This window comes from Bos indicus, chromosome 18, assembly GCF_029378745.1.
Source record: "Bos indicus isolate NIAB-ARS_2022 breed Sahiwal x Tharparkar chromosome 18, NIAB-ARS_B.indTharparkar_mat_pri_1.0, whole genome shotgun sequence".
Classification (NCBI taxonomy): domain Eukaryota; kingdom Metazoa; phylum Chordata; class Mammalia; order Artiodactyla; family Bovidae; genus Bos; species Bos indicus.
In genome coordinates this window covers 66,273,231-66,299,012 of record NC_091777.1, presented here as the reverse complement: position 1 = coordinate 66,299,012, position 25,782 = coordinate 66,273,231, and the positions used below count along the sequence as shown (strand labels likewise).

The 25,782-nt window shown below is 43.7% G+C and overlaps 2 protein-coding genes across 7 annotated transcripts in view; one reads left to right on the top strand and one right to left on the bottom strand.

Annotated features, from left to right (window-relative positions):
- Positions 1-335: 335 nt before the first annotated feature.
- Positions 336-3,234, bottom strand: ZNF671 (zinc finger protein 671). Its single transcript, XM_070770279.1, is given in 10 exon segments — positions 336-400; positions 403-597; positions 600-845; positions 848-1,136; positions 1,138-1,249; positions 1,251-1,318; positions 1,320-1,421; positions 1,423-1,568; positions 2,350-2,499; positions 3,099-3,234. Coding segments are annotated over 10 exon segments (1,407 nt in total). The 5' UTR covers positions 3,133-3,234.
- A 10,900-nt stretch (positions 3,235-14,134) lies between these two features.
- The window catches only part of LOC109572191 (zinc finger protein 814-like), a 93,058-nt gene continuing 81,410 nt past the window's right edge, over positions 14,135-25,782 (top strand). For all 6 annotated transcript variants that reach the window (XR_011561735.1, XR_011561736.1, XM_070771906.1 and 3 more), the window contains exons 1-2: positions 14,135-14,396; positions 16,189-16,318. Coding sequence is in view for 4 of the 6 variants with exons in the window: in XM_070771906.1 (XP_070628007.1) it covers positions 14,364-14,396; positions 16,189-16,318 (163 nt within the window). In the remaining 2 variants the exon portion in view is untranslated. The remainder of the gene's footprint in view (positions 14,397-16,188; positions 16,319-25,782) is intronic.

Sequence of the window (25,782 nt, the reverse complement as noted above, 5' to 3'; positions counted from 1 at the left end):
TGGCACTCAGGAGTCTTTATGGTCCAACTTTGGTCTTTGGGAAAAGGCTTTCCTGCTTCCCTGGTGGTGAAGAATCTGCCTTCCAATGCAGTAGATATGGGTTCGATCCCTGGGTTGGGAAGATCCCCTGGAGGAGAACATAGCAACCCACTCCAATATTCTTGTCTGGGAAACTCCATGGTCCATGGGATTGCAAAGAGTCAGACACAGCTTAGTGACTAGAGAACAACAAAGGCTTTCCTATGTCTGCTGTACTCATAGGCACTGCCAGGAATTCTCAAGTGCACAGTAAGCTGGGAGCATTGGCTAAGAGATCTCCCACATTCCCTGCACTCTCACGGTTCTTCTCCAGTATGAGTCCTCTGGTGGAGAACAAGCATGCATTTGCAGTTGAATTCTTCCCGTAGTCACTGCAAACATAAGCTCTTGCTCCCATGTGAACCTTCCAGTGCTGAGTAAGGTTCGGCCTTTGAGCAAAGGCCTTCCCACACCTGCTACACTCATAAAGCTTTTCTCCAGAATGAACCTTCTGGTGCTGAATGAGTTTAGAGATGCAACTGAAGGCTTTCCCACATTTCCTGCACTTGTAGTCACTGTGTGGACTTGCCAGTGTACATTAAGGTGGGAGCTTTGGCTGAAGGTCTTCCCACATTCGCTGCACTCATAGGGCTTTTCTCCAGTGTGAGTTCTCTGGTGCAGAATCAGTGTGTGTTTGCAGTTGAACACTTTCCCACATTCACTGCACATGTATGGCCTTGCTCCTGTGTGAACCTCCTGGTGTTGAATGAGGTTTGACTTGCTGCTAAAGAATTTTCTGCAGGTATTGCACTGAAAGAGCCTTTCTCTGTGTGAACTCGCCTGTGTTCAAGCAGGCCAGAGACCTGTCTGAAAAATTTCATGCATTCATTGCATTTGTAAGGCCTTTCACCGGTGTGTATGGTCTGATGTTTGAAAAGGTCACAGCTTTGGCTGAAGAATTTCCCACACTTGCTGCACGCATGAGGTCTCTCTCCAGTGTGGATTCTCTGGTGTCGAGCAAGTGTGTGTTTCTAGGTGAATGCTTTCCCATATTCACTGCATTTTTTAATCTTCTGTCCAGTACCAAGGGCTCCCCCACACCTAGTGCTCATGTGGGGGCTTCATTCTGTCATGAGACACCCAGTGCTGAAGGTCAGAGGTGGCTGGCATGTGCATTCTGCCTTCACCGCATTCATAGATCTGCTCCATCACACAGGTTCTGTAGCTTTTCAGAGTCCCTGGTCTCATCCTTCCTGAAGAATTTCTCTCCATTGTGCTGTGGAGAATTTCTCTCCACTGTGTTTCTGGTGCTGATGGAGGTCTGCACTGAACCAGAACTGTCTCCCATAGGCCTCACACTTGTGTGGCTTCTGCCTGGCCTTCCCCTCCTGGTTATTCAGTAGGATGAAAGATGTCTTTTGATACTGGGCCAGACATGTCATATGGCTGGGTCTTCAGACCTGCCACAGGAGTCCTAAATGGTGACATTCCTTCTAAAGAAACAGTCTGCTCGGAGGAAGCAGCCTCAGCCTCCACTCCATGGCAATGATCTGCAACCAGCGGAATGCCCGATGAGACACATGTTGACTTTCAGGGAGGGGACAACCCCACCATAAACATATCTGACACACCCAGGGTAAGTCCATGGGACTATTCACAGGAGAGTGAGGTGGGACAGGTTGGGGAAGGGGTTGCTGTGCAGTGTGGGGCCTCTGAATGTCACAGAGTGGGGGAGGCCTCCTGACAGCAAGGACATGAGTACAGGGTTCAACAAACAGCTTCCAGGAGGAGGTTGGTTATTGGGGAAGGTGAGTGCTAGGGAGAAAGGCATGTCCAGGTCCAGAAAACTCCAGTTACAAGTGAGTAGCTGGTGTTCAAAGATGACTGAAGCATATGTGCACCTCTCATGAGACATGCACTGCAGGCCAATGCTGTAGACGAATGCAGACTGAGCAGTAAGGAGTAGTGGGTGCAAGGGAGATGCTAGGGTCCAGAAGTCAGACTAGAAGTAAGTCACAGTGCCCAGAATATGGGGAAGAATAGGTAGATTTGCTGTGTGGCCATGTGTGTGCATGCTCAGTCACTTCAGTCATGTCCAACTATTTGTGACCCCATGGACTACAGCCCACCAGGCTCCTCTGTCCATGGGACTTCCTAGGCAAGAATACTGGAGTAGGTTGCCATGCCCTTTTCTTGGCAATCTTCCCAACCCAGGGATTAAACCTGTGTCTCCTGCAGTGCAAGTGGATTTTTTAAATGCAGAGCTACCTACATAAGACTTGAAATCAAACACTGGCAAGAACAGTTGATATTTCTGTATTTGAACCCAACTTTGACATCCCACTCTTCTCTGTGTCCACACACCACGTTCCATATGAGGCTCTTTCTCTATGGCTGGAGTCATCTCCACCTGGGCAGGCATCCAGGGCTCCTCCCTCTGTTCCAGCTACATGATGAAGTGTGATCTGGTGGGTATGATTCCTAAGGGAAACCCAGGACAGGTGAGTACAGGCTCAGAGGAACCCATCTTGTGACAGACTACCAGTTAAAAAATAATAATTATCACTGGGACTTCCTGATGGTCCAGTGGTTAAGACTCTGCTCTTCCAATGCAGGGGTTCAGGTTTGATCCCTGGTGGGGGAACTAAGATCCCACATGCTGCACTGCATGCTCAAAATAATAATAATAATTATGAAAAGAACTGTGAAGGAACCATCCAGAGTCTCCATTAAGTAGTGACTATATGAGTGCTTGAAACTCTGATAGGATGGAGTTTCAGAAAAATGTCACCTGGAGCAAGGGGCCAGAACCTTGGGCACAGAGGTGTCATAACTCTGGACAGATTCATCAGCCCAGAAAGCAACTATAATTAATGGGCTCCACTGGGCCGACCATGCCTTGTGATCCCTTAAACCTCGGCTTGTGTGGCTTTGGGGCTGCTCAGTAAGAAGTGAGGACATGCCACAGAGCTCAGCCCTGGCATCTCCTCCAGGAGACACAGCAAGAAAGCAGTGTGGGAAGGACAGGGTGGACCCTGGGGAAAAGGAAAAAAGAGATGGGGTTGGTGTGAGGGCCTTACCCAGGGAGGCTAAAAGTGCCAAGATCTCCAGCATCACATTCCCATACAGGAGCCTCTGGGCCTCACCAAGGAGCCTCCATTCTTCCAGGGAGAAGCACACCAACACATCTTCAGACGGGACACAAGGTCCATGAGAATTATCTCCACTGAGCATCCCCACGCTGCCCACCCGTAGCAATGTCCTGCTCCCTCGTGTCCCCAGGTTGCCAGGTCACAGAAGTACCAGGCACTGGTACCGCTGGACCTCGCTGTCTCCTGACCACCCCCAGCGAGCACTGTATCAGCCCACAGCAACGATGAGTGGGTTGGGAGATAGATGCCATCTAAAGTCCATGCCTGGGCTTTCCTGGTGGCTCAGTGGTAAAGGAGCCACCTGCCAATGCAGGAGACAGAGATTCCATCCCTAATCCAGGAAGAGCCCACATGCCATGGAGCAATTAAGCCCTGTGCCACAACTACTGAAGCCCTTGTGCTCAGAGTCAATGCTCTGCAACAAGAGAAGACACTGCAACGAGAAGCCCTTGTGCCACAACTAGAGAAAGCCCAAGTGTCAGTGAAGACCCAACACAGCCAAACAAACAAATAAGTAAAATTAAAAAAAAAAAGTCTGTGCCTGGCCCAGTTCCCCTTGGGAACCCTGTAACATACTTCCTGGACATAATTCTTAAATTTGGGCTCACTCTTTCTACTTATGGCTCCAATGACAGGGACCATCAGTTAACACTGCCTCCTTGCGTGCACTTTGCTCTTCAGATTGTGTCTCCCTCACATCTTGAGCTACCTACCCCCAGGCTTCTGTCCCACACCACAGATGTCACACTGGGCTCCCCACAGGTCACCCTGCACACAGCATGGAGAGAGCACTTGGCAATGCAACCAGGCTGCCATCTTGTCGCAAACCTCCAATGGCCCCCACTGCCAAAGCCCCCATTCCTGGTCTAAAGGCCCTGCAAGCTGGTCCTTTCCTTTCTTCAAATCCTGGGTACCCAGAACCTCATGCACCCCTCACTTACTCTCAGCCCTCTTCCATTTCTCAGTGTACATTGTGTTAGTTTCCCTATCACTGCCGGAACAGGTGGCTTAAATCAACACAAGTTTATCATCTTACATCTGGAGGGTGTAAATCCAAAATGGGCAAAGGTTCCAGGAATTAGAAAATGGAGGTCATTGTGCTGTTTATCACGCACATGTTGTCCCCACAACGGTCACAATATTTCTACACCTGAGTCTCTGAATATTAACTTGACAACAGACTTCCCCATTTCACTGGCTGGCATTTGCGTCCTTTCAGCAGCTAAACCAAGAAGTTTGGGTTCTCTCGCCTCGACTTTCCTCTCTCATAATCCACTCCAGAAAATAAAGCCAGCTTTAGTAAAAGTACAGCTTGAGTGCCATGGAGCAGCTACGCCTGTGTGACACACTACGGAGCCTGTGCTTTAGAGCCCTAGCTCTGCAGTGGGAAGCCCATGCACCTCAACTGGAGAGTGGCTCCACAGTAATGAAGACCCAGTGGAGTCAAAAGCAGATAAATAGAGTTAAAGTCACAGCCCAGAACCACAGCTTCTTGTACCACTTTCACAGCAATCACCCCAGTGCAGCCCACCGACATTCATTCAGATGACTGCGATAGTCTCTGCCTCTGTGGTGTGACCACATATAAAACCAAAATTCTCAATGCGCGTGTGGTTGCCAGGGGGCAAGGGAGAGTTAGGGAGTTTGGGATGGACACGTACATACTGAGACATTTTAAATGGATAACCAACAAAGACCTACTGTACTGCTCAATGTTATGTGGCAGCTTGGATGGGAGGGGAGCTGGGGGAGAACGTATACATGGATACATGGAGAATGTATGTATGTGTGGCTAGATCCCTTTGCTGTTCCCCTGAAACTATCACAATATTGTTAATTGGCTATGAAAAAGTGAAAGTGAAAGTGTTAATCACTCAGTCGTGTCTGATTCTTTGTGACCCCATTGACTAGAGCCTGCCAGGCTCCTCTGTCCGTGGGATTCTCCCGGCAAGAATACTGAAGTGGATTGCCATTCCCTCCTCCAGGGAATCTTCCCGATGCAGGAATCGAACCTGAGTCTCCTGCATTAACATGCGGGTTCTTTACTGTCTGAGTCACCAGGAAAGCCCCTAACTGTTTATATCCCAATACAAAAAAACTTCAAAAAAAAAAAAAAAAAAAACCCTAAAATTCTGGTCTATAACCTCTGCAGAAACTGAAACTAATTTATAGCCACTTCCAAATTAGGGTTCAATCAGCCCTCTTCCTCACTTGCCTGTGAACCTCAGCTTCAGGGACCTGAAGGTGCCCAACTCCCTTGTTATTACCAAGCTCTGAATAGGTGGCCTTCATTTATCTTGTGTGGATGGGCTTGCTTTATTCCCACACCTGCCCTGGCTCCAACTCCACCATGGCTCTGCCTCCTTTACGGTGTGTTCTCTATGCTGCCCGAGGCAGCCGGCTGAGACTTGCACCAAATTTCCCAGAGCTCCTGTCACCCTCAGAGTAGAGGTCAAGACTCTCAGCCAGCCATTTCAGGCCTGAACTCTGTCCCTCTCTTGTCTACCCCCCAAAAGGAAAGAGACTAATGGTTCATTGTACACTCACAGCTCAGCCTCACCTCCAAGCACCTGAACATGCCTGGGATGCCTTTGATCCCTCACTTCTCTGGGTTCTGTGGGAATCTCTCCATGTAACTATGGCTTTGATTGAACCTGTCTCCTCAGGGAGGGCTTCCCAGGTGGTTCAGTGGTAAAGAATTCACTTGCCAATGCAGATGACATGGGTTTGACCCCTGGGTTGGGGAGATCCCCTGGAGAAGGAAATGACAAGCAATTCCAGTATTCTTGCTGGAAAATCCCATGGACAGAGGAGCCTGGTGGGCTACAGTCCATGAGGTCACAAAGAATCAGACACGGCTGAGCATGTCTCACCCTAGGACAGAGGTGCTAGTCTCTTCTCCAGCATTCTGCACCCCCAGAGATGAGATGGGACTCTGGAAGCTCTGGTCCAAAGTGAATTGCTCACAGGAAAAGGCCACTCTCCTGGGCCATGACTGGCAGAGAGGTGAAACACTGTGGCATCGAGAATTCTGGGTATTGTAGGCCCCAGTTTGCCTCCAGTTGCAGAAGGGAAGCCCCTGGTCAGAAGGTGGGAGCAAACAAATCATTTATGGAGAGCCTCCTGTCTTCTTAGCCTGCCAGTTGCTCCTAAACCTCAGGCTGCATATCACACCTCAGAATCTCTGTAACCATATGAGGCTGGTACCAAACCCAAGTTCAACTTCTTGCCACTGGAAAAAGCAGACAAACGTTGGTGGGAAAGGAAAAGTTGCTTTATTTAGGAGACCAGCTGTCTGGGAAGACGGTGGACTAATGTCCTAAGACCATCTCCAAGCTGCCGGTTAAGAGACAAAGGATTTAAAGGCTGTGTGAGGAAGTGGGCTGCAGCATGTGTGATCTGCTTGTGCTCAATTCTCAGATTTGTTGGCTTCAAGGTGAAATTTCAACAGGCCTGGGTCCATCTGCTTGTGGTCAGCAGTTTTCCCTTGGTGAGGGTCTGCTTCCTGTAAAATCTCCAGCAGGCATTCCATATCCTGAGTGAGACACGCTGATGTGGGCTGTTTTGGAGGTTCACAGACTGAAAAGACCAGCCTCTGAATTTTGGACCCAAGGCCAGCAGCTTCACCTCCATGATGTGGAATGAAAATTGAAGATAAAACCTCTCTTGCAGACCTCTGTGAAGTTGCTTAAATATTCCTCAAACATACACGTCCATTCACTAAAACAGGACCATATCTTGGTGAGGTTGTGTTATTAAGTGCTTAAGCCAGTGCATGGTATACAATTAGTGCTGGCTACATGGTCCTCATCATCAGGGACCTGGGCTCCCAGGCACCTGTGTGCTGGGAGGCGAGGCAAGGCTGCCATGTACAGTTCTGGGCAATGCCTATCAAAATCCACACACACACACCATGGACCTGTGAGGAGCCTTAACAGGAATGATTTTAAATTATATAGGGTGGCAGTGTGTACAATCTGTGCCATTTAAAATTCATTTAGGAAAAAAAATAATCACACATACAGAAGGATGTCATCAATTTCAGGTAGCCAGTTGCATTAGGGGTATGTTCTTCTAGGCAAGATTATACAAGATTTATAGTTTAAGAAATATTTTCCCTCAGGAGTATATTTTTTTTGAAACAGGCAAGAGCAATTTTTTAACTGCACCCCAAGGCATGTGAGATACTAGTTCTCCAGCCAGAGATCAAACCCATGCCCCTGCATCAGAAGTGTGGGTCTTAACCACAGCATAGGGTGGTAGCATAATTTTTCTATATCTTACTTTCAAATTCACAACCTTTGAACTTACACTAGAACCAATCATGTGTTTGGCTTCAAATTGGCAATGCAACCTACCACATGGTATCCAGTGTCTGACTTCAGGGCCTGTAACCCCATTATTGATTATGGTACATTAGCCAGAAAGCCTCACTTCTCTAAGCCTCTGTTTGCTCTTTTCTGAAAGCGGGAAACAACAGTATTCATAGCACATGGTTGTTGGGATTATTACCTGGAGAATTACATGCCATCCTCTAGTCATTCTCCCAACAGTACTTCGAACCTTTCACATTGGAAGACCAGGAAATGACTCCTGACCATCCATACTCTCTTGAGTTGATTCAGAGGCTTTCAGGTGCTCGCTTCCTCCAGGAACCAGAACCTCACCCCCCACCAGCCTCCCTGCCCCTACTGTCCTCAGGTAAACTGGCCTTAGGTGGATATGGGTAGTAAATGAAAGCTCAGCTTTAATTCCCATGACTCAAGCTTACCAGGTTCAGTCTTCAACAGGACACCATCACTTCATACTGGAGTCCAAAGTGAGCACAAAACTCTCAGATGAGGAAAAAGTGAAATCAAATTCTATGAGAAGATTTGCCCCGTTTATTTAGGTCGTCTTTAATTTCTCTGAGTGTCAGGGCACGTTCAGCTTTAAGGAATGCAATATGTTGCACTCTCCTTTGTGTGCCGTTTCTCAAGGATTCTCTATTCCTTACCAGTTCCTATTCTGGGACGAGTAGAGCTGCATGCAGTTCTCAGGACTGACATCATGGGAACGAGTACCTGCTTGGATTCCTTCCTGTAACTCCCTTCAGTGACTCTTTGCAGTGTCAGCGACCTTGTATGTATTAGACTATCCATTTTGTTGCAACTGATGGAATTTCATTCTTTGTAATAGCTGATAATCATTTTACTAAAAGATATATAAGCCTACATTTCTGCTAATAAAATACGTTTGCTCCACTAGAGACCTGGGTCCCCCGCGTCCTTCTTTCTGTCTTCATTCTCTTCAGAGCGTGGAAGCCTGCCGAGCTCACTTTCTTGCCCAGGCTTTCAAGACCTCCTTGAGAGGATGCCCTGTGCCTTCGTGAGCGGTACAAGTCCTGTGCATGGGCTTTGTTGGTTTTCTACGTAACCTGAGAGATATTGCTCTCTCTCTCTCCTGTTCCCTTCTTTTTCGTTGACTCCAGTCAACCAGGCCCCAGTCTGTAAAGAAGACCACATCTGAGCAGAAGTGTTTTTCTGTATATCAGCTAAGCTTTGAAGTTTTCAGTAATACTGAAAAAGGTAATTTTGTAGTTTTCAATAAAATAACTGAGGAATGAATATAATCAAAGAATTTGCATATATTTAATTATATTTATCCCTAAGTATTTTACTTTTTATGCTATAGATTTAGAAATTTTAATTATTCAATTGTTTTCTACGTATTACTAATATATAGAACACAGTTCATTTACATCTATAACCCTCTGTCTACCATATACACACGTGTATTTACAAATATATATAAAAAGAACTGTACACAGGACTTTGCTACATTCAACTATGCTAGTGAGTTTTCTGCACCAAATGATATGTGATTTTTCTTCTTTAACCTGTTAATACGGTGGATAACATTCCTTGTTTTTCTCATATTAAATAAGTCCAACACCACTAAAAGAAATCTCTCTGGCTATGGTAGAAAATTCCTTTTATACATTGCTGAATTTTATTTGCTAATACTGTCTTAATGATATTTATATTTATTTTCATGAGATGTGTGTATGCTCAGTTGCATTCGATTATTTGACTGTAGTCTGCCAGGCTTTATTTTTATGAGGTTGGTTCTAAAAATTTCAGATGTTTTAGAGTGTTCTTTACATTCTGTGTTCTCTAAAGAGTGCTGTATTTGGTATTCAGTTCTCATATGTCAATGGGTTTATCTTATCATATGCCTGATAATCACCTCAATTGCTTCTTCCACTGATTGCTCTTATTTTTGTTATTTAGGTTGGAGTTGTATTTCTTGTTCTAATTAATACAGTTTCCTTGTAGGTCCTGTGTGCTCATCCTTTGGCGGTTTTAGACACTGGAGATATAGTCTTTTACTCTTTACATTTTAACTTTCATGAGCTTTGTGGAATAGAAACCTGCAATTCTAAAATAAATTATTCATCAATTTTCCACACAAAATATTTTGGTTTTTAGTGATACATTTAAATTGTTCTTGGGACTTCCCCAGCAGTCCAGTGGTTAAGATACCAGACTTGCAACACAGGGGGCATGGGTTTGGTTTCTGGTCAGTGAACTAGGTCTCACATGCCATGTGGTACAGTAAAAAAAGAAAAAAAAAGTTAAAAAAATTATTCTTGCCCGTTTAAAAAAGCTGTGCTCCTAATTTATCTTCTGTTGGTTTCCTTATTTTTTTTGCTTCCCTGGTGGCTCAGGTGGTAAAGATTCCGCCACAACGCAGGAGACCTGGGTCCGATCCCTGGGTCTAGAAGATTCCTTGGAGAAGAAAATGGCACCCACTCCAGCATTCTTGCTTGGAGAATCCCATGGACAGAGGAGCCTGGCGGGCTGGGACAGTCTATGGAGTTGCAAAGAGTCAGACACAACTGAGCGACTAACACACAATTTCTCTTACTCTTTGATACTTAATAGTTCTTATTTTAAAACTTACTGAAATTTACCTTATGCCCCCAGAGTTTTATTTAGCTTGGAGGAATGTACTATGTGTACCTGAAAAGAATGTGTATTCTGTTGTAGACTGAAGTAATGTCTTACATATATTTACTGAATCAGGATAGCTGATGATATTGGTCATGTCTTCTGTATCCTTATTATTTTCCTGCCTATTCTATTAATTATTGAGAGGAAAGAATTTTGAAAACCTATTCTTAGGAACAAATATACTTAGCATTTATTTATTTATGGCCATTCGGCTTGCAAGATATTAGTTTGACCAGAGATCAAACCTGTGACCCTTGCAGTAAAAGCACAGAATTCTAACCACTGGAGTACCAGAAATCCCCAATTTAGCATTTTTAAATCTTCTTGATTAAATTACTTGTTTAATATTATAAAATTGCCATATGTTTTCTTTGGTCATATTATTTTTCCTTAAGTTTTTCTTATATTAAAATAACCTCTCCAACACTCTTTTGGTTAGTATTTGCATATTATTTCATTCCATTCCTTTTCACTTAAATTTATATTTGTAATTAAGGATTATTTATTATAGGTTGCATGGAGTTTGCCCAAGAATTTAATCATATGAAAAATCTCTCCCTATGATTTAAATATATGAGATATTTAAAGCAAAAAACTGAAAAATAATTGTAGGAACAAAAGTATAACTTATTCATTCACATCTATCTTCTTAGAGATAAATCAAACAAAGAATAAGCATATAGATGATATTGGTAATATAACATTCAGAAGATACACATTTATCTTGATTTTACACTGTTGAACGTTTGAAAAATCACATTCACTAAGGCAAAAATGAAGCCACGATATAGGATGACAAGGTTTCTGAATTCTCTATGAACACATCCATATTTGTTTACTACAGCAGTGCAGTGATAAGATTTATAACAAGAAATACAAATTTGGCCTTTGTCCAGGTTTCCAGCACAGAACTCATAAAACCTTAGGTCTTTCCTAAGGGAGGAGCCAAATCAAAAACAACACCCATTTGTGGATGTGACTGGTGATGGAAGTAAGTCCGATGCTGTAAAGAGCAATATTGCATAGGAACCTGGAATGTTAGGTCCATGAATCAATGCAAATTGGAAGTGGTCAAACAGGAGATAGCAAGAGTGAACATAGACATTTTAAGAATCAGGGAACTAAAATGGACTAGAGTGGGTGAATTTAACTCAAATGACCATTATATCTACTACTGTGGGCAAGAAACCCTTAGAGGAAATGGAGTAGGCATCCAATTTCCTGAAAAACAACTCTGGCAAACATCTTAATTGTTTAGGCTGTAATGCTTGAATGACATGAAGGCATTTTACAGCTCATTTATTTATTAAGCAAGTTATAGTTTAATGGGCTTCTCAGGTGGTGCTTCTCAGGCGGTAAAGAATCCACTTACCAGTGCAGGAGAGGCAAGAGAGGCGGGTTCAATCCCTGGGCGGAGAAGATGGCCTAGAGTAGGAAATGGCAACCCATTCCAGTATTCTTGCCTAGAAAATTCCATGGACAGAAGAGTCTGGTGACTGCAGTCCATGAGGCTGCAAAGAGTCAGACACGACCGCAATGGAGCACATGGTTTAATAGATCTAACTGATGACTCCTCTCAAGTTTCAATAGTAGTTACGTGTTTTGTGCTTGTCTCAGGCTATTGATAACCAATGTCTCCTTTGCCTGTATCAACAGTGATTGTCCTACCCAGCAAGGAACACTCTTTTTAAAAATCCATATTATATACCTTATTCCTCAATATTCTTTTGCCCAATCATTCCAGGGCCAGGCTCCAGGCAACTAGATATCACTCCTGTACACCAAATCTTTCACCTGAGTTATTCGACTTTATTGTTTTTGTTTAGTCACTAAATGGTGTCCAACTCTTTGTGCCCCATGGGCTGTACCTGCATGGCTCCTCTGTCCATGAGATTTCCCAGGCAAGAATATTAGAATGGGTTGCCATTTCCTATTGAAATAGCCAATCTTAAGCTGTTTGCTCTGCCCTTGTCTTGCCTTTTCCTTGAGACCCTGTAAAGTATCTGGCCTAGACTTTCCCTCCCTTCTGAATGTAAGTTAAATAAGCAGGGTGACAATATATAGCTTTGTCATACTCTTTTCCCAATTTTGAACCATTCCATTGTTCCATGTCTGGTTCTAACTGTTGCTTCTCGACCTGCACACAAGTTTCTCAGGAGGCAGGTAAAGTGGTCTAGTGTTCCCATCTCTTTAAGAATTTTCCAGTTTGTTGTGATCCACACAGTCAAAGGCTTTAGTGTAGTAAATAAAGCAGAAATAGATGTTTTTCTGGAATTCCCTCGCTTTTTCTATGATCCAATGGATGACAGCAATTTGATCTCTGGCTTCTCTGTCTTTTCTAAATCCAACTAGAACATCTTGAAGTTCTTGGTTCACATACTGTTGAAGTCTAGCTTAAAAGATGTTTAGCATTACCTTGCTAGCTTGTGAAATGAATGCAACTGTGTGGTAGTTTTAACACTCTTTGAATTGCCTTTCTTTGGGATTGGAATGAAAACTGACCTTTTTTAGTACTGTGGCCACTGCTGAGCTTTCCAAATTTGCTGGCATATTGAGTGTAGCACTAACAGCGTCATCTTTTAGGATTTCAAATAGCTCAGCTGGAATTCCAGCACCTTAATAGATTTGTGAGCATCTCAAATTTTATTTCCTGGGAGCAGGCTGATCTTCATGGAGTATGAAATTACATCCTTCTCCTGCAGTTCACAAGAAGTAAAGCCCCTCAGTCCATCTAGGTAGGATTATCACTTTCACATATTCCCCAGAGTAATGCATGGATGGAAAATTCTTTAAGAGATGGGAATACCAGACCACCTTACCTGCCTCCTGAGAAATCTGTATGCAGGTCAAGAAGCAACAGTTAGAACTGGACATGGAACAACAAACTGGTTCCAAATTGGGAAAGGAGTACATCAAAGCTGTATATTGTCACCCTGCTTATTTAACTTATATGCAGAAAACATCATGTGAAATGCTGGACTGGATGAAGCACAAGCTAGAATCAATATTTCCAGGAGAAATATCAATAACCTCATATACGCAGATGACACCACCTTTATGGCAGAAAGTGAAGAGGAACTAAAAAACCTCTTGATGAAAGTGAAAGAGGAGAGTGAAAAAGCTGGCTTAAAATTCAGCGGTCAAATAACTAAGATCATAGCATCCAGTCCCATCACTTCATGGTAAATAGATGGAGAAACAGTGGAAACAGTAACAGACTTTATTTTCTTGGGTTTCGAAATCACTGCAGATGGTGACTGCAGCCATGAAATTAAAAGACGCTTGCTCCTTGGAAGAAAAGCTATAACCAACCTAAACAGCATGTTGAAAAGCAGAGACATTACTTTACCAACAAAAGTCTGTCTAGTCAAAGCTATGGTTTTTCCAGTAGTCATATATGGATGTGAGATTTGGACCATAAAGAAAGTTGAGCGTCAAAGAATGGATGCTTTTGAACTGTGGTGTTGGAGAAGACTCTTTAAGAGTCCCTTGGACTGCAAGGAGGTCCAACCAGTTAATCCTAAAGGAAATCAGTCCTGAATATTCATTGGAAGGACTGATGCTGAAACTCCAACATTTTGGCCACCTGATGCAAAGAATTGGTTCACTGGAAAAGACCCTAATACTGGGAAAGATTGAAGGAGTGAGAAGGGGACGACAGAGGATGAGCTGGTTGGATGGCATCAGTGACTGAATGGACATGAGTTTGAGCAAGCTCCAGGAGTTGGTGATGGACATGGAAGCCTGGCGTGCTGCAGTCCATGGGGTCGCAGAGACTCTACACCCCTGAGCGATTGAACTGAACTGCTGCTCTGATAGTCAATACCGTCAACACCCTTTCCCAGAGGCCTCTAGAGCCCTAGAAACTACATTATCCAGAAGGTTGTGTGCCCAGTTGAGCCAATGACAGGACAGCACAAAGGTATTTCCGGGTCTATGGCTCTCTTTGGGGCGGGACTTCCGGCGTCCTCCTCCTGGCGGCCATTTATATTACTTTCCTGTGTGTTGTCGCTCGGGGCGCTACGTTGGGAATGAGGTGACTGAATTAAGACGGTCCAAGAGGCAGCGCACAGAGGCGGGTCTCAAGTTCAGCGACGCCGTCAGGGGACCCCCGCGCTAGGCCCCCAATCGCGCCCGCTGTGCCCGCTTCCCGCCTCCTCTCCCGCCGCTCGCGGTCCTGCTCTGGCCACAGAGTCCGATGGCGGCGGCGGCGCTGAGGGATCCGTCTCAGGTAAACGCTGGTCCCCTGGGCCCTTACCATTCTCATCCCACCAGCCGCTAAAGCCCGAAGTGCGTGGCGCCTGCTCACGTGCCTGAAGCGCGGCCCCGGGGTCCAGGCAGCTGAGGCGGTCGTGGGTGGGGCCCTGTGTCTGACAGTGTGATGGAGCATGGCAGGGTGACAGGCGGAGGAACCTGCCTGCGCAAAGGCTTAGAGGTCGGATATAGGCGAGAAGGTCCAGGAAGACTGGCGTGGATCTGGTGTCTGCAGGGAACAGAATGTGGTGAAGTGAAGTCGCTCAGTCGTGTCCGACTCTTTGCGAACCCATGGACTGCAGCCTAAGAGGCTCCTCTGTCCGTGGGATTTTCCAGGCGAGAATACTGGAGTGGGTTGCCGTTTCCTTCTCCAGGGGATCTTCCCGACCCAGGGATCGAACCCAGGTCTCCCACGTTGTAGGCAGACGCTTTACCATCTGAGCCACCGGGGTGGTTGAGTGGTCTTGATCTAGGGTGGGTCTACCTGCCGTGGACTGAAGCGGGGTGGCTGGGTGGGTAGGCTTCAGTTCCTGGCCAGGGATTGAGGCAGCTTGGTCGTGGTGTGAACACGGAATCCTAGTCACTAGACCAGTGGTCAGTGACAAGGCCCTGGCCCTTCAGTTTTGCAGGAAAAAAAAAAAAATCCCCACAAAGAGGGGAAGCCGTGAAACAGAGTATTTATTAGGAGGAGAAAATAGTACAGTACCTTTTGGATAGACCCACCAGCGGACTCAGGGAGAGTTGTGCTGTGGTGGTTTGAGTCGCTTTTGTGGGGCATTTATTTCTTGTTTCCTTTGGCCAGTCATCTTGCTTTGCTTGGTTTTGAGTCAGTATTTGGTTTATCTCAGGATTTTCCTGCGTGTAAGCGCATCTTTTAGCCAAGATGAATTCCAGTGAAAAGGCTTATTGGGTAGTTGACATCACCTACTTTGAGGTGACGCCCCTTCCCTTTCCAAAAAGGCTTTCTGTGCTGACTTCCAAGGAGCCTTTCTGTTCATGTGTAGTGGGGAGGTCTCCTTAACTTCAGGAATGGAAAATACGTGGTTTCTTATGTTTTATGTGGGCAGGGCCCAGCCTCCATCATCCTGCCCCAGACCTACTCAAATGTGAGTTTCATTTGTGCTGTCTAGAACAGACACCACGTGAACCAGGATTCCAAAGAAAGGTGAAGGAGAGAAGGGTTTTGGCTGCTGAGGGGACAGGGAGTCCAACACAAAAGGGGAAGTGAGTCATGGGCATCTATAACCACATGTGCTTCTGGGTGGCTCAAATTGAAGCAGGAATCAATAAAGGTATAAAAAGGGCCTTCAAAGCAGTTTTCCACAAGTGCAGTTGTGGGAGTGCAGCTGTGGAGTAAAGGTGTGAGAGGGGTACAGTCTACAGAATCATGGGTACGTGGAGAGGAAGTGCTGGCTCATGGCCCCAGCGTCCTGTTACTGGGGACTGAAAGGTGAAGCCTGAGCCCAGGTTTGGTTGTGTATGTGAGTCACAACCTAGAGACTCCAGGGGAGTTGATTGACAGAATGGATGGGACCCTACAGGCCAGGACGAAAGCTTGGATGACATGTCTATGCAGTCCATCCCAACGTTGGTGAGGACTCAACACAGTGAATAAAGGGACCCTGAGGGGTAAGGTGGGCACCAGTGACACCTAGGTCTGGAATTCCTGTTCGGTGGAGAGCTTTGGAAGAGGATAAGGGTGGGATAGATGTGTGATGAGGCGGATTATGCGATCCTAGAATGTTCATAGTTTACTCTGTCTCTCATAGAAGTGCAGTGTGACCTTTGAGGATGTGGCTGTGTACTTCTCCTGGGAGGAATGGAGACTCCTTGCTGAGGCCCAGAGAAGCGTGTACCTCGATGTGATGCTGGAGAACTATGCACTTATAGCTTCACTGGGTAAGACTCTCATAGCCTTCCCAGTGACCTGGACTAGGCTCTGTCCCATCTCATCCCCCTTTCCTCAGGGGGTGCTCTGTTCTTCTACATGTGGACAGTGAGCACTGCTTGTTTCCCAAGCTTTCTGAGTTGCTGTGATAGCTAGCTAGGACTGGGTTGTTTGCACTGCCCTCTTCTTTCCCCTGCAATACCAACCCGAGTACCTGTTGTACAGAATGCTGTTAGGAAAAAGATTCCAAGTCAGCAGTATTACAGTAAACTTAATGGATTCTACCTTACTCCCCTCTCTCTATCCGGGTCAGTGTGTCTAGATCCTTGTCAACTCTGTCCCTTCTTTTATGCTGAGTTGTGCAGCTTGTGGGATCTTAGTTTACTGACCAGGGACTAAATCAGGGCCCTGGCAGTGAAAGCTTGGAGTCCTGGTCACTGGACTGCCAGGGAACTCACTTGATCCCTTCTTTTTAGCTAACATTTCTTTGTGCCTGCTTGTGCTGAACCATGAGCTACTTCTCAGTGTCCTCCAAGGTTGGTAGTGTTTAGATTTGCTTTCTCTTTTTTCCCCAGCCTTGTCCAGATATAAAATTGTATATCTTGATGTGGTAAAGTTTTGACTTGATGTATGAATACAGTATGAAATAATTGTCACAGTGAAATTAGTTAAACATCTGTCACCTCATTAAGTTACATTATTGTTGTTACTGTTGTTATAAACATCATTTTTTGTTAATATTTATTTAGGCTGTTCCAGGTCTTAGTTGTGGCACTCAGGATCTTTGATCTTCGTTGCAGCATGCAGGCTCTTTCTCTGTGTCATTTGTGATCTAATTCCCTGACCAGGGATTGAACCCAGGCCTCCTGCTTTGGGATGGCAGAGTCTTAGCCACTGGACCACCAGGGAAGTCCCAGCATCATTGTTAACTATAGTCACCGTGCTTTATATTACATCCTCAGAACTTATTAATCTTATAACTGAACATTTGTACCTTTTGACTAAAATCTCCCTATTTTCCATATTCCCCAGCTCCTACCATTTTACTCTGTTTCTATGATTTTCCCTTATTTAGTTTTTAAAAATTACAGCCATAGTGGACAAAGATTGTTTCCTTTAAATCTGTGCCCTCACCAATCTCTGCTCTTTTTTTCCTTTTCTTTTTTTTCCCCTGCTTTTTTTTGACAGTAGCCATCTTATCAGGTAGATTTCCCTAAAGTTTAGATGGTAAAGAATCTCCCTGCAGTGCAGTTTGATCCCTGGGTTGGGAAGATCCTCTGGAGAAGGGAATGGCAATCCACACCTCCAGTATTCTTGCCTGGAGAATCCCATGGACAGAGGAGCCTGGAGGGCTACAATCCATAGGATCACAAAGAGCCGGACACGACTGAGCAGCTACTACTGCATCTTACCAGATGTGAGGTATTATCTCATTGTGGTTTTGATTTGCATTTTCCTGATGGTTAGTGATGGCACCCCACTCCAGTACTCTTCCCTGGAGAATCCCATGGACGGAGGAGCCTGGTGGGCTGCAGTCCATGGGGTTGCTAAGAGTCAGACGTGACTGAGCGACTTCACTTTCACTTTTCACGTTCATGCACTGGGGAAGGAAATGGCAACCCACTCCAGTGTTCTTGCCTGGAGAATCCCAGGGACAGCGGAGCCTGGTGGGCTGCCATCTCTGGGGTCGCACAGAGTCGGACATGACTGAATCGACTTAGCAGCAGCAGCGGATGGTTAGTGAGATAGTTAGTGAGGAGGAATATTTTTTCATGTACCTTTTAGCCATTTGTAGATCTTCTTTGATAAAATGTCAGTTCAAGTCCTTTGCTCGCTTAAAAGATTTTTTTTTTAATCTTATTTATTTTTAACTCGTGGGTGTGCTTAGTCACTCAGTTGTGTCCGACTCTTTGAGACCCCATGGACTGTAGCATGCCAGGCTCCTCTATGCGTGGGATTCTCCAGGCAAGAATACTGGAGTGGGTTGCCATGTCCTTCTCCAGGGAGTGTTCCCAACTCAAGGATCAAAACCAGGTCTCCTGCATTGCAGGCAGGTTCTTTACCGTTTGAGCTACCAGGGAAGCCTACTTTTAGCTTAATTTTAATTAACTTATTTATTTTTGGCTGCACTTGTTCTGTGTTGCTGCATGCAGGCAAGTGGAGGCTACTGTCTAGTTGCAGTGCGCAGGTTCTCAGTAGTGGCTTCTATTCTTTTGGCTCATGGGCTCTAGAGCACAGTCTCATTAGTTGCCAGCTCATGGGCCTAGTTGCCTCAAGGCTTGTGGAATCTTCCTGGACCAAGGATTGAACCCATATCTCCTATAATTGGTAGGTGGATTCTTAACCACTGGACCACCAGGGAAGTTCCTTTTCTCACTTTTTAAACAGATTGTTCTTTTCCTGTTGGATTGTAGAGAACCTTATATATTGAATACTTCAGATATTAAAATATAAATTTCACCAATGAAATCTATCTGATCATGGCCTATTTTTGTTGTTGAAGATTACTGATTCAATTTCCTTATTGGTATTGGTCTATTAAATTTTTCTATTTATGATTAAGAATTGATAGGTTGTATGTTTCCAGGAATATATCTGTTTCTTCTAGGTACAGCTGTGTGTAACAGCTCCTAGTAATCTTTTATGATTCTTTGGTCCTGTTTTATTTCTCTGTTAATTTATATGAGATAAAGTCTAGACAAAGGTTTGTCAATTTTATTTATCTTTTTATTTAGTTATTTATTTTTGGCTCTGCTGGGTCTTTGTTGCTGCGCAGGCTTTTCTCTAGCAGTGGAGAGTAAGGACTACACTCTAGTTGCGGTGCTTGGCTTCTCATTGTGGCGGCTTATCTTGTGGAGCACAGGCTCTAGGGCACAAGGTCTTTAGTAGGTGGAGCACGTGGCTTAGCTGTTCCATGGCATGTGGGATCTACCTGGATCAGAGATTGAAACCATGTCTCCTGCATTGACAGGTAAATTCTTTACCACTAAGCCACTAGGGAAGCGCCTATCTTTGAACAAACCAGCTCTTAGTATTGTTAATCTTTTTATCATCTTTGTAGTTTCTATTTCATTTATTTCTGCTCTGATCTTTTTTTTTTTTTTTTTGATTTGGCCATGCTGTGGAGCATGTGGGAACCTTAGTCTTAATTCCCCTTCCAGGGAAGGAACCTGCACACCCTGCACTGGAAGCATGAACTCCTAACCATCGCATCTCTAAGGAATTCCTCTTTGCTATCTTCGTTTCCTTTGTTTTGATAACTTTGATCTTAGTTTTCTTTTTCTAGTTCCTGGAGGTGTAAAATTTGGTTATTTATTTGAGATCTTTCTTTTTTCTTAATGGTGGCATTTATTGCTCTAATCTTTTCTCTTAAAACTGCCTTTGCACATTTCATATGTTTTGTTTCTATTTTTGTTTTTCTCAAGGTATGTTTCATTTTCCTTTTGATTTTTCCTTTTACTGATTAATTGGCCAAGAGCATATTATTTAATGTTCGCATGTCTGAATTTTGAAGCTTTCCTCCTATTGCTGGTTTCTAGTGTTATCCATTGTGTTAGGAAAAGTTACTTCATATGGTTTCAGTCTTCTGAAATTTGTTAAGACTTGTTTGACATAATATATAATCTATCCTAGAGAATATTCTATATGCACTTGAGAAGAGAATGTATTCTGCTATAATAGGATGGAATGTTCTATGCACATCTGTTACATCCATTTGGACTGAAGTATTCAATTCAAATAACTTTCTATCTGGATATCCACCTATGTTGAAAGGGGGATATTGCAGTTCCCTATAAATATCTTGGAAGGAAAGTTATGACCAACCTAGATAGCATATGCAAAAGCAGAGACATTACTTTGCCAACAAAGGTCCGTCTAGTCAAGGCTGTGGTTTTTCCAGTGGTTGTGTATGGATGTGAGAGTTGGACTGTGAAGAAGGCTGAGCGCCAAAGAACTGATGCTTTTGAACTGTGATGTTGGAGAAGACTCTTGAGAGTCTCTTGGACTGCAAGGAGATCCAACCAGTCCATCCTGGAGATCAGTCCTGGGTGTTCATTGGAAGGACTGATGCTGAAGCTGAAACTTCAATACTTTGACCACCTCATGCGAGGAGTTGACTCTTTGGAAAAGACCCTGATGCTGGGAGGGATTGGGGGCAGGAGGAGAAGGGGACGACAGAGGATGAGATGGCTGGATGGCATCACCGACTCGATGTACATGAGTTTGGGTAAACTCCGGGAGTTGGTGATGGACAGGGAGGCCTGGCATGCTGCAATTCATGGGGTTGCAAAGAGTTGGACATGACTGAGCGACTGAACTGAACTGAACTGAACTGATAAATATCCTGTTGCTGAGACTTCCCTGGTGCCCAGTGGTTAAGATTCTATACTTCCACTGCAGGGAGCACAGTTCGGTTCCTTGTTGGAGAACTAGGATCCTGCCTGCCATGCAGCATCCCGCCCCTTCCCCCACCAACTCCAATTTTCTCTTGCTGTCTTTTCTGCCTTCAGAGCTGGTCATATTTGCTTAATTTTTAAGTTATGATGTGTAGGTATCATATGTGTGTGTATGTGTGGTTATAATTGTTACATCCTCATGATGACTAACTCCTTTATTATTATATAATGACCTTTGTCTCTTGTGACATTTTTTTATTTAAAGTCTATTTTGTCTCACTTAAGTATAGCTTATCCTTTTCTCTTCTGATTTCCATTTATGTGGAGTATCTCTTTCAATTTCTTCACCTTCAGCCTGTGTGTGTCCTTAAAGCTGAAGTTACTCTGTTGTAGGCAGCATAGAGTTGAGTCTTGTTTTTGTTTTTTTTTTCTGTTCAACCACGTTGTATCATTTGATTGGACCTACTGTTGTCACCTATTATTGCCCCCCTATTTTGCAGGTTTTTTCCTTCCTTTCTTGCTATCTTTATGATTTTCTGTGGAAATGGACTTTTAAAAATATTTATTTATTTAGCTGTGTTGGGTCTTAGTTGCAGCATGCAGGATCTTCGTTGAATTGGGTAGGATCTTTTGTTGTGATGCATGGGCTCTGTAGTTCTGGTGCATGAACTTAGTTGCTCCGAGGCATACAAGATCTTGGTTCCTTGACCAGGGATCGAACCTGCATCCCTTGCATTGCCAGGCGGATTATTAACCACCTGGGAAGACCCTATGGTAAGATACTTTTATTCCTTACTCCTGTCTTTTGTGTCTATAGGTTTTTGACTTGTGGTTACCATAAGCTTATATAAAACATCTTAAAACATTCTGTTTTATGCTGATAATACTGTAAATTCAATCCCATACAAAATGTCTACTCTTATACTTCCCCTACACATATGTTTTGTTTTTGATGTCACAATTTACATCTTTTTATATTGTATATTGTGTAACCATCAACAAGTTATTGTCGGTATTCAGTTCAGTTCAGTCACTCAGTGATGTCCAACTCTTTGCGACCCCATGAATCGCAGCACGCCAGGCCTCCCTGTCCATTACCAACTCCTGGAGTTCACTCAAACTCATGTCCATCGAGTCGGTGATGCCATCCAGCCATCTCTGTCGTCCCCTTTTCCTTCTGCCCCCAATCGCTCCCAGAATCAGAGTCTTTTCCAATGAGTCAACTCTTCCCATGAGGTGGCCAAAGTACTGGAGTTTCAGCTTTAACATCATTCCTTCCAAAGAACACTCAGGGCTGATCTCCTTTAGAATGGACTGGTTGGATCTCCTTGCAGTTCAAGGGACTCTCAAGAGTCTTCTCCAACACCACAGTTCAAAAGCATCAATTCTTCGGTGCTCAGCTTTCTTCACAGTCCAACTCTCACATCCATACATGACCACTGGAAAAATCATATCCTTGACTAGACGGACCTTTGTTGGCAAAGTAATGTCTCTGCTTGTCAGTATGCTGTTTAGGTTGGTCATAACTTTTCTTCCAAGGAGTAAGCGTCTTTTAATTTCATGGCTGCAGTCACCATCTGCAGTGATTTTGGAGCCCCCCAAAATAAAGTCTGACACTGTTTCCACTGTTTCCCCATAGTTGCTTTTAATACTGTTATTCTTTATCTTTTATGTTTGAGTTGAGTGATTAAGGCAGTTTTACAGTATTAGAGTGTTCTGAATTTGACTATATACTTATTTTTACCAGTGTGTTTTATGTTTTAATATGTTTTCATGTTACTGTTAGCATATTTTTATTCAGCTTGAAGAAGACTTTGTTAGACTTCCTCATTTTTGATAGGGTTAGGTCAAGTGGTGATGAACTTCCTCAGTTTTCATTTGTCTAAGAAAGTCTTCCTTATTACTGAAGAATAGCATTGCTGGTAAAATATTCTTGGTTTGCAGTACCCCCACCCCTTCCCCTTTGGCATTTAGAACACATCTCACTGTGACTGTATGCAGTGTTTTAGCTAAGAAAACCACTTGTATCTTTGTGAGGGTTCCCTTTTGTGATGACTTTCTTTTTTCTTGCAACTTTCAAAATAATTTGTCATCACTTTGAGTTTTATATTAATGTGCCTTGCTGAAGTCCTCTGTGGATTGAGTCTGTTTGGGGACTTACAAGCCTCATGTACCCGAACGTCCATTGCTTTTCCCAGATTTGGAAAGTTTTCATTCATTACTTCTTTAAATAAACTTTCTGCCCCTTCCTCATGCTCTCTTCCTTCTAGGGCTACCATTCAGTTCAATTCAGTTCAGTCACTCAGTCGTGTCTGACTCTTTGGGACCCCATGAACCGCGGCACGCCAGGCCTCCCTGTCCGTCACCAACTCCCAGAGTCCACCCTAACCCATGTCCATTGAGTCAATGATGCCATCCAGCCATCTCATACTCTGTCGTCCCCTTCTCTTCCTGCCCTCAATCTTTCCCAGCATCAGGGTCTTTTCAAATGAGTCAGCTCTTCACATCAGATGGCCAAAGTATTGGAGTTTCAGCTTTAGCATCAGTCCTTCCAATGAACACCCAGGACTGATATTCTTTAGGATGGACTGGTTGGATATCCTTGCAGTCCAAGGGACTCTCAAGAGTCTTCTCCAGCACCACAGTTCAAAAGCATCAGTTCTTCAGCACTCAGCTTTCTTCACAGACTAACTCTCAAATCCATACATGACCACTGGAAAACCATAGCCTTGCCTAGACGGACTTTTAGACAAAGTAATGTCTCTGCATTTTAATATGCTGTCTAGGTTGGTCATAACTTTGCTTCCAAGGAGTAAGCATCTTTTAATTTCATGGCTGCAATCACAATCTGCAGTGATTTTGGAGCCCAGAAAAATAAAGTCAGCCACTGTTTCCACTGTTTCCCCATCTATTTTCCATGAAGTGATGGGACCAGGTGCCGTGATCTTAGTTTTCTGAATGTTGAGCTTTAAGCCAACTTTTTCACTCTCCTCTTTCACTTGTACCAAGAGGTTCTTTAGTTTTTCTTCACTTTCTGCCATAAAGGTGGTGTCATCTGCATGTCTGAGGTTATTGATATTTCTCCCGGCAATCTTGATTCCACCTTGTGTTTCCTCCAGCCCAGCGTTTCTCATGATGTGCTATGCATATAAGTTAAATAAGCAGGGTGACAATATACAGCCTTGACGAACTCCTTTTCCTATTTGGAACCAGTCTGTTGTTCCATGTCCAATTCTAACTGTTGCTTCCTGACCTGCATACAGATTTCTCAAGAGGCAGGTCAGGTGGTCTGGTATTCCCATCTCTTTCAGAATTCTCCATTATACAAATATTATTTTGTTTAACAGTGTCCCATAATTCATGTAGACTTTTTTCTTTACTCTTTTTAGTTGTTTTATCTTTTTTCTCCTTTGACTGGATAATTTCAAAGACCTACTTTCCATTTCACAATCATTGTTTTGATTGATCAAATTAGCTATTAATGCTCTACATTTCATTCATCATACTCTTCACCATAATTTCTGTTTGGTTATTTTTCATATTTTTCTGAATCTCTGTTTAAAACCTTATTTTACTTGTATATCATTTTCCTTATTTTGTTGAATTGTCTGTCTGTGTTTTCTCATAGTTTACTGAGCTGCATTAAAACAATAATTGTGAGACTTAGAGAATGAACTTACGGTTCCTGGGTGGGGAAAATGGGGCAAAGGGATAGTTACGAAGTTTGGGATCTACTTGTATGCTGCTGCTGCTGCTAAGTCACTTCAGTCTTGTCTGACTCCGTGCGACCCCATAGACGGCAGCCCACCAGGCTCCCCTGTCCCCGGGATTCTCCAGGCAAGAACACTAGAATGGGTTGCCATTCCCTTCTCCAGTGCATGAAAGTGAAAAGTGAAAGGGAAGTCTCTCAGTCGTGTCCGACTCTTAGCGACCCCATGGACTGCAGCCTACCAGGCTCCTCTGCCATGGGATTTTCCAGGCAAGAGTACTGGAGTGGGGTGCCATTGCCTTCTCCGTTACTTGTATACAATGCTATATTTAAAATGGATAACCACAAGGGCCTATTGTAGAGCACAGGGAACTTTCCTCAGTGTTATGTGGCAGCCTGAATGAGAGGGAGCTTAGGGAAGAATAGATACATTGTATATGATTGGCTGAGTCCCTTTGCTCTCCACCTGAAACTGTTACAACATTGTTAATCAGCTATACTCTATACTCCAATATAAAATAAAAAATAAAAAAATATTATTGTGAGAGACTTCCCTGGCAGGCCAGTAGTTAAGACTCTGTGCTTTCATTGCTGGGGGCATGGATTCCATCCTTGCTTGGGGAACTAAAATCTTGCATGCCTTGTGGTCTGGTCAGATTATAATACAAAGCTGCAGTCATCAAGACGGTATGGTACTGGCACAAAAACAGAAATATAGACCAATGGAACAAGATAGAAAGCCCGGAAATAAACCCATGCACTTATTGGTACCTTAATTTTGACAAAGGAGGCAAGAATATACAATGGAGCAGAGACAGTCTCTTCAATAAGTAGTGCTTGGAAAACTGGACAGGTACATATAAAAGAATGAAAGTAGAACACTTCCTGACAGCATACATAAAGATAAACTAAAAATGGATTAAAGACCTAAAGGTAAGACCAGAAAATATAAAACTCTTAGAGGAAAACATAACACTCAATGACATAAATCAAAGCAACATCCTCTATGACCCACCTCCTAGAATGATGGAAATGAAAACAAAAGTAAGCAAGTGGGACCTAATTAAACCTAAAAGCTTTTGCACAGCAAAGGAGACTATAAACAAGGTGAAAAGACAGTCCTCAGAGTGGAAGAAAATAATAACAAATGAAACAACTGACAAAAGATTAATTTCCAAAATATGTAGGCAGCTCATACAATTCAATACCAGAAAAACAACTCAATCAAAAAGTGGGAAAAAGACCTAAACAGACATTTCTCCAAAGAAGACCTACAGATGGCTAATAAACACATGAAAAGATGCTCAACATCACTCATTAATAGAGAAATGCAAATCAGAACTACAATGAGATATCACCTCACACTGGT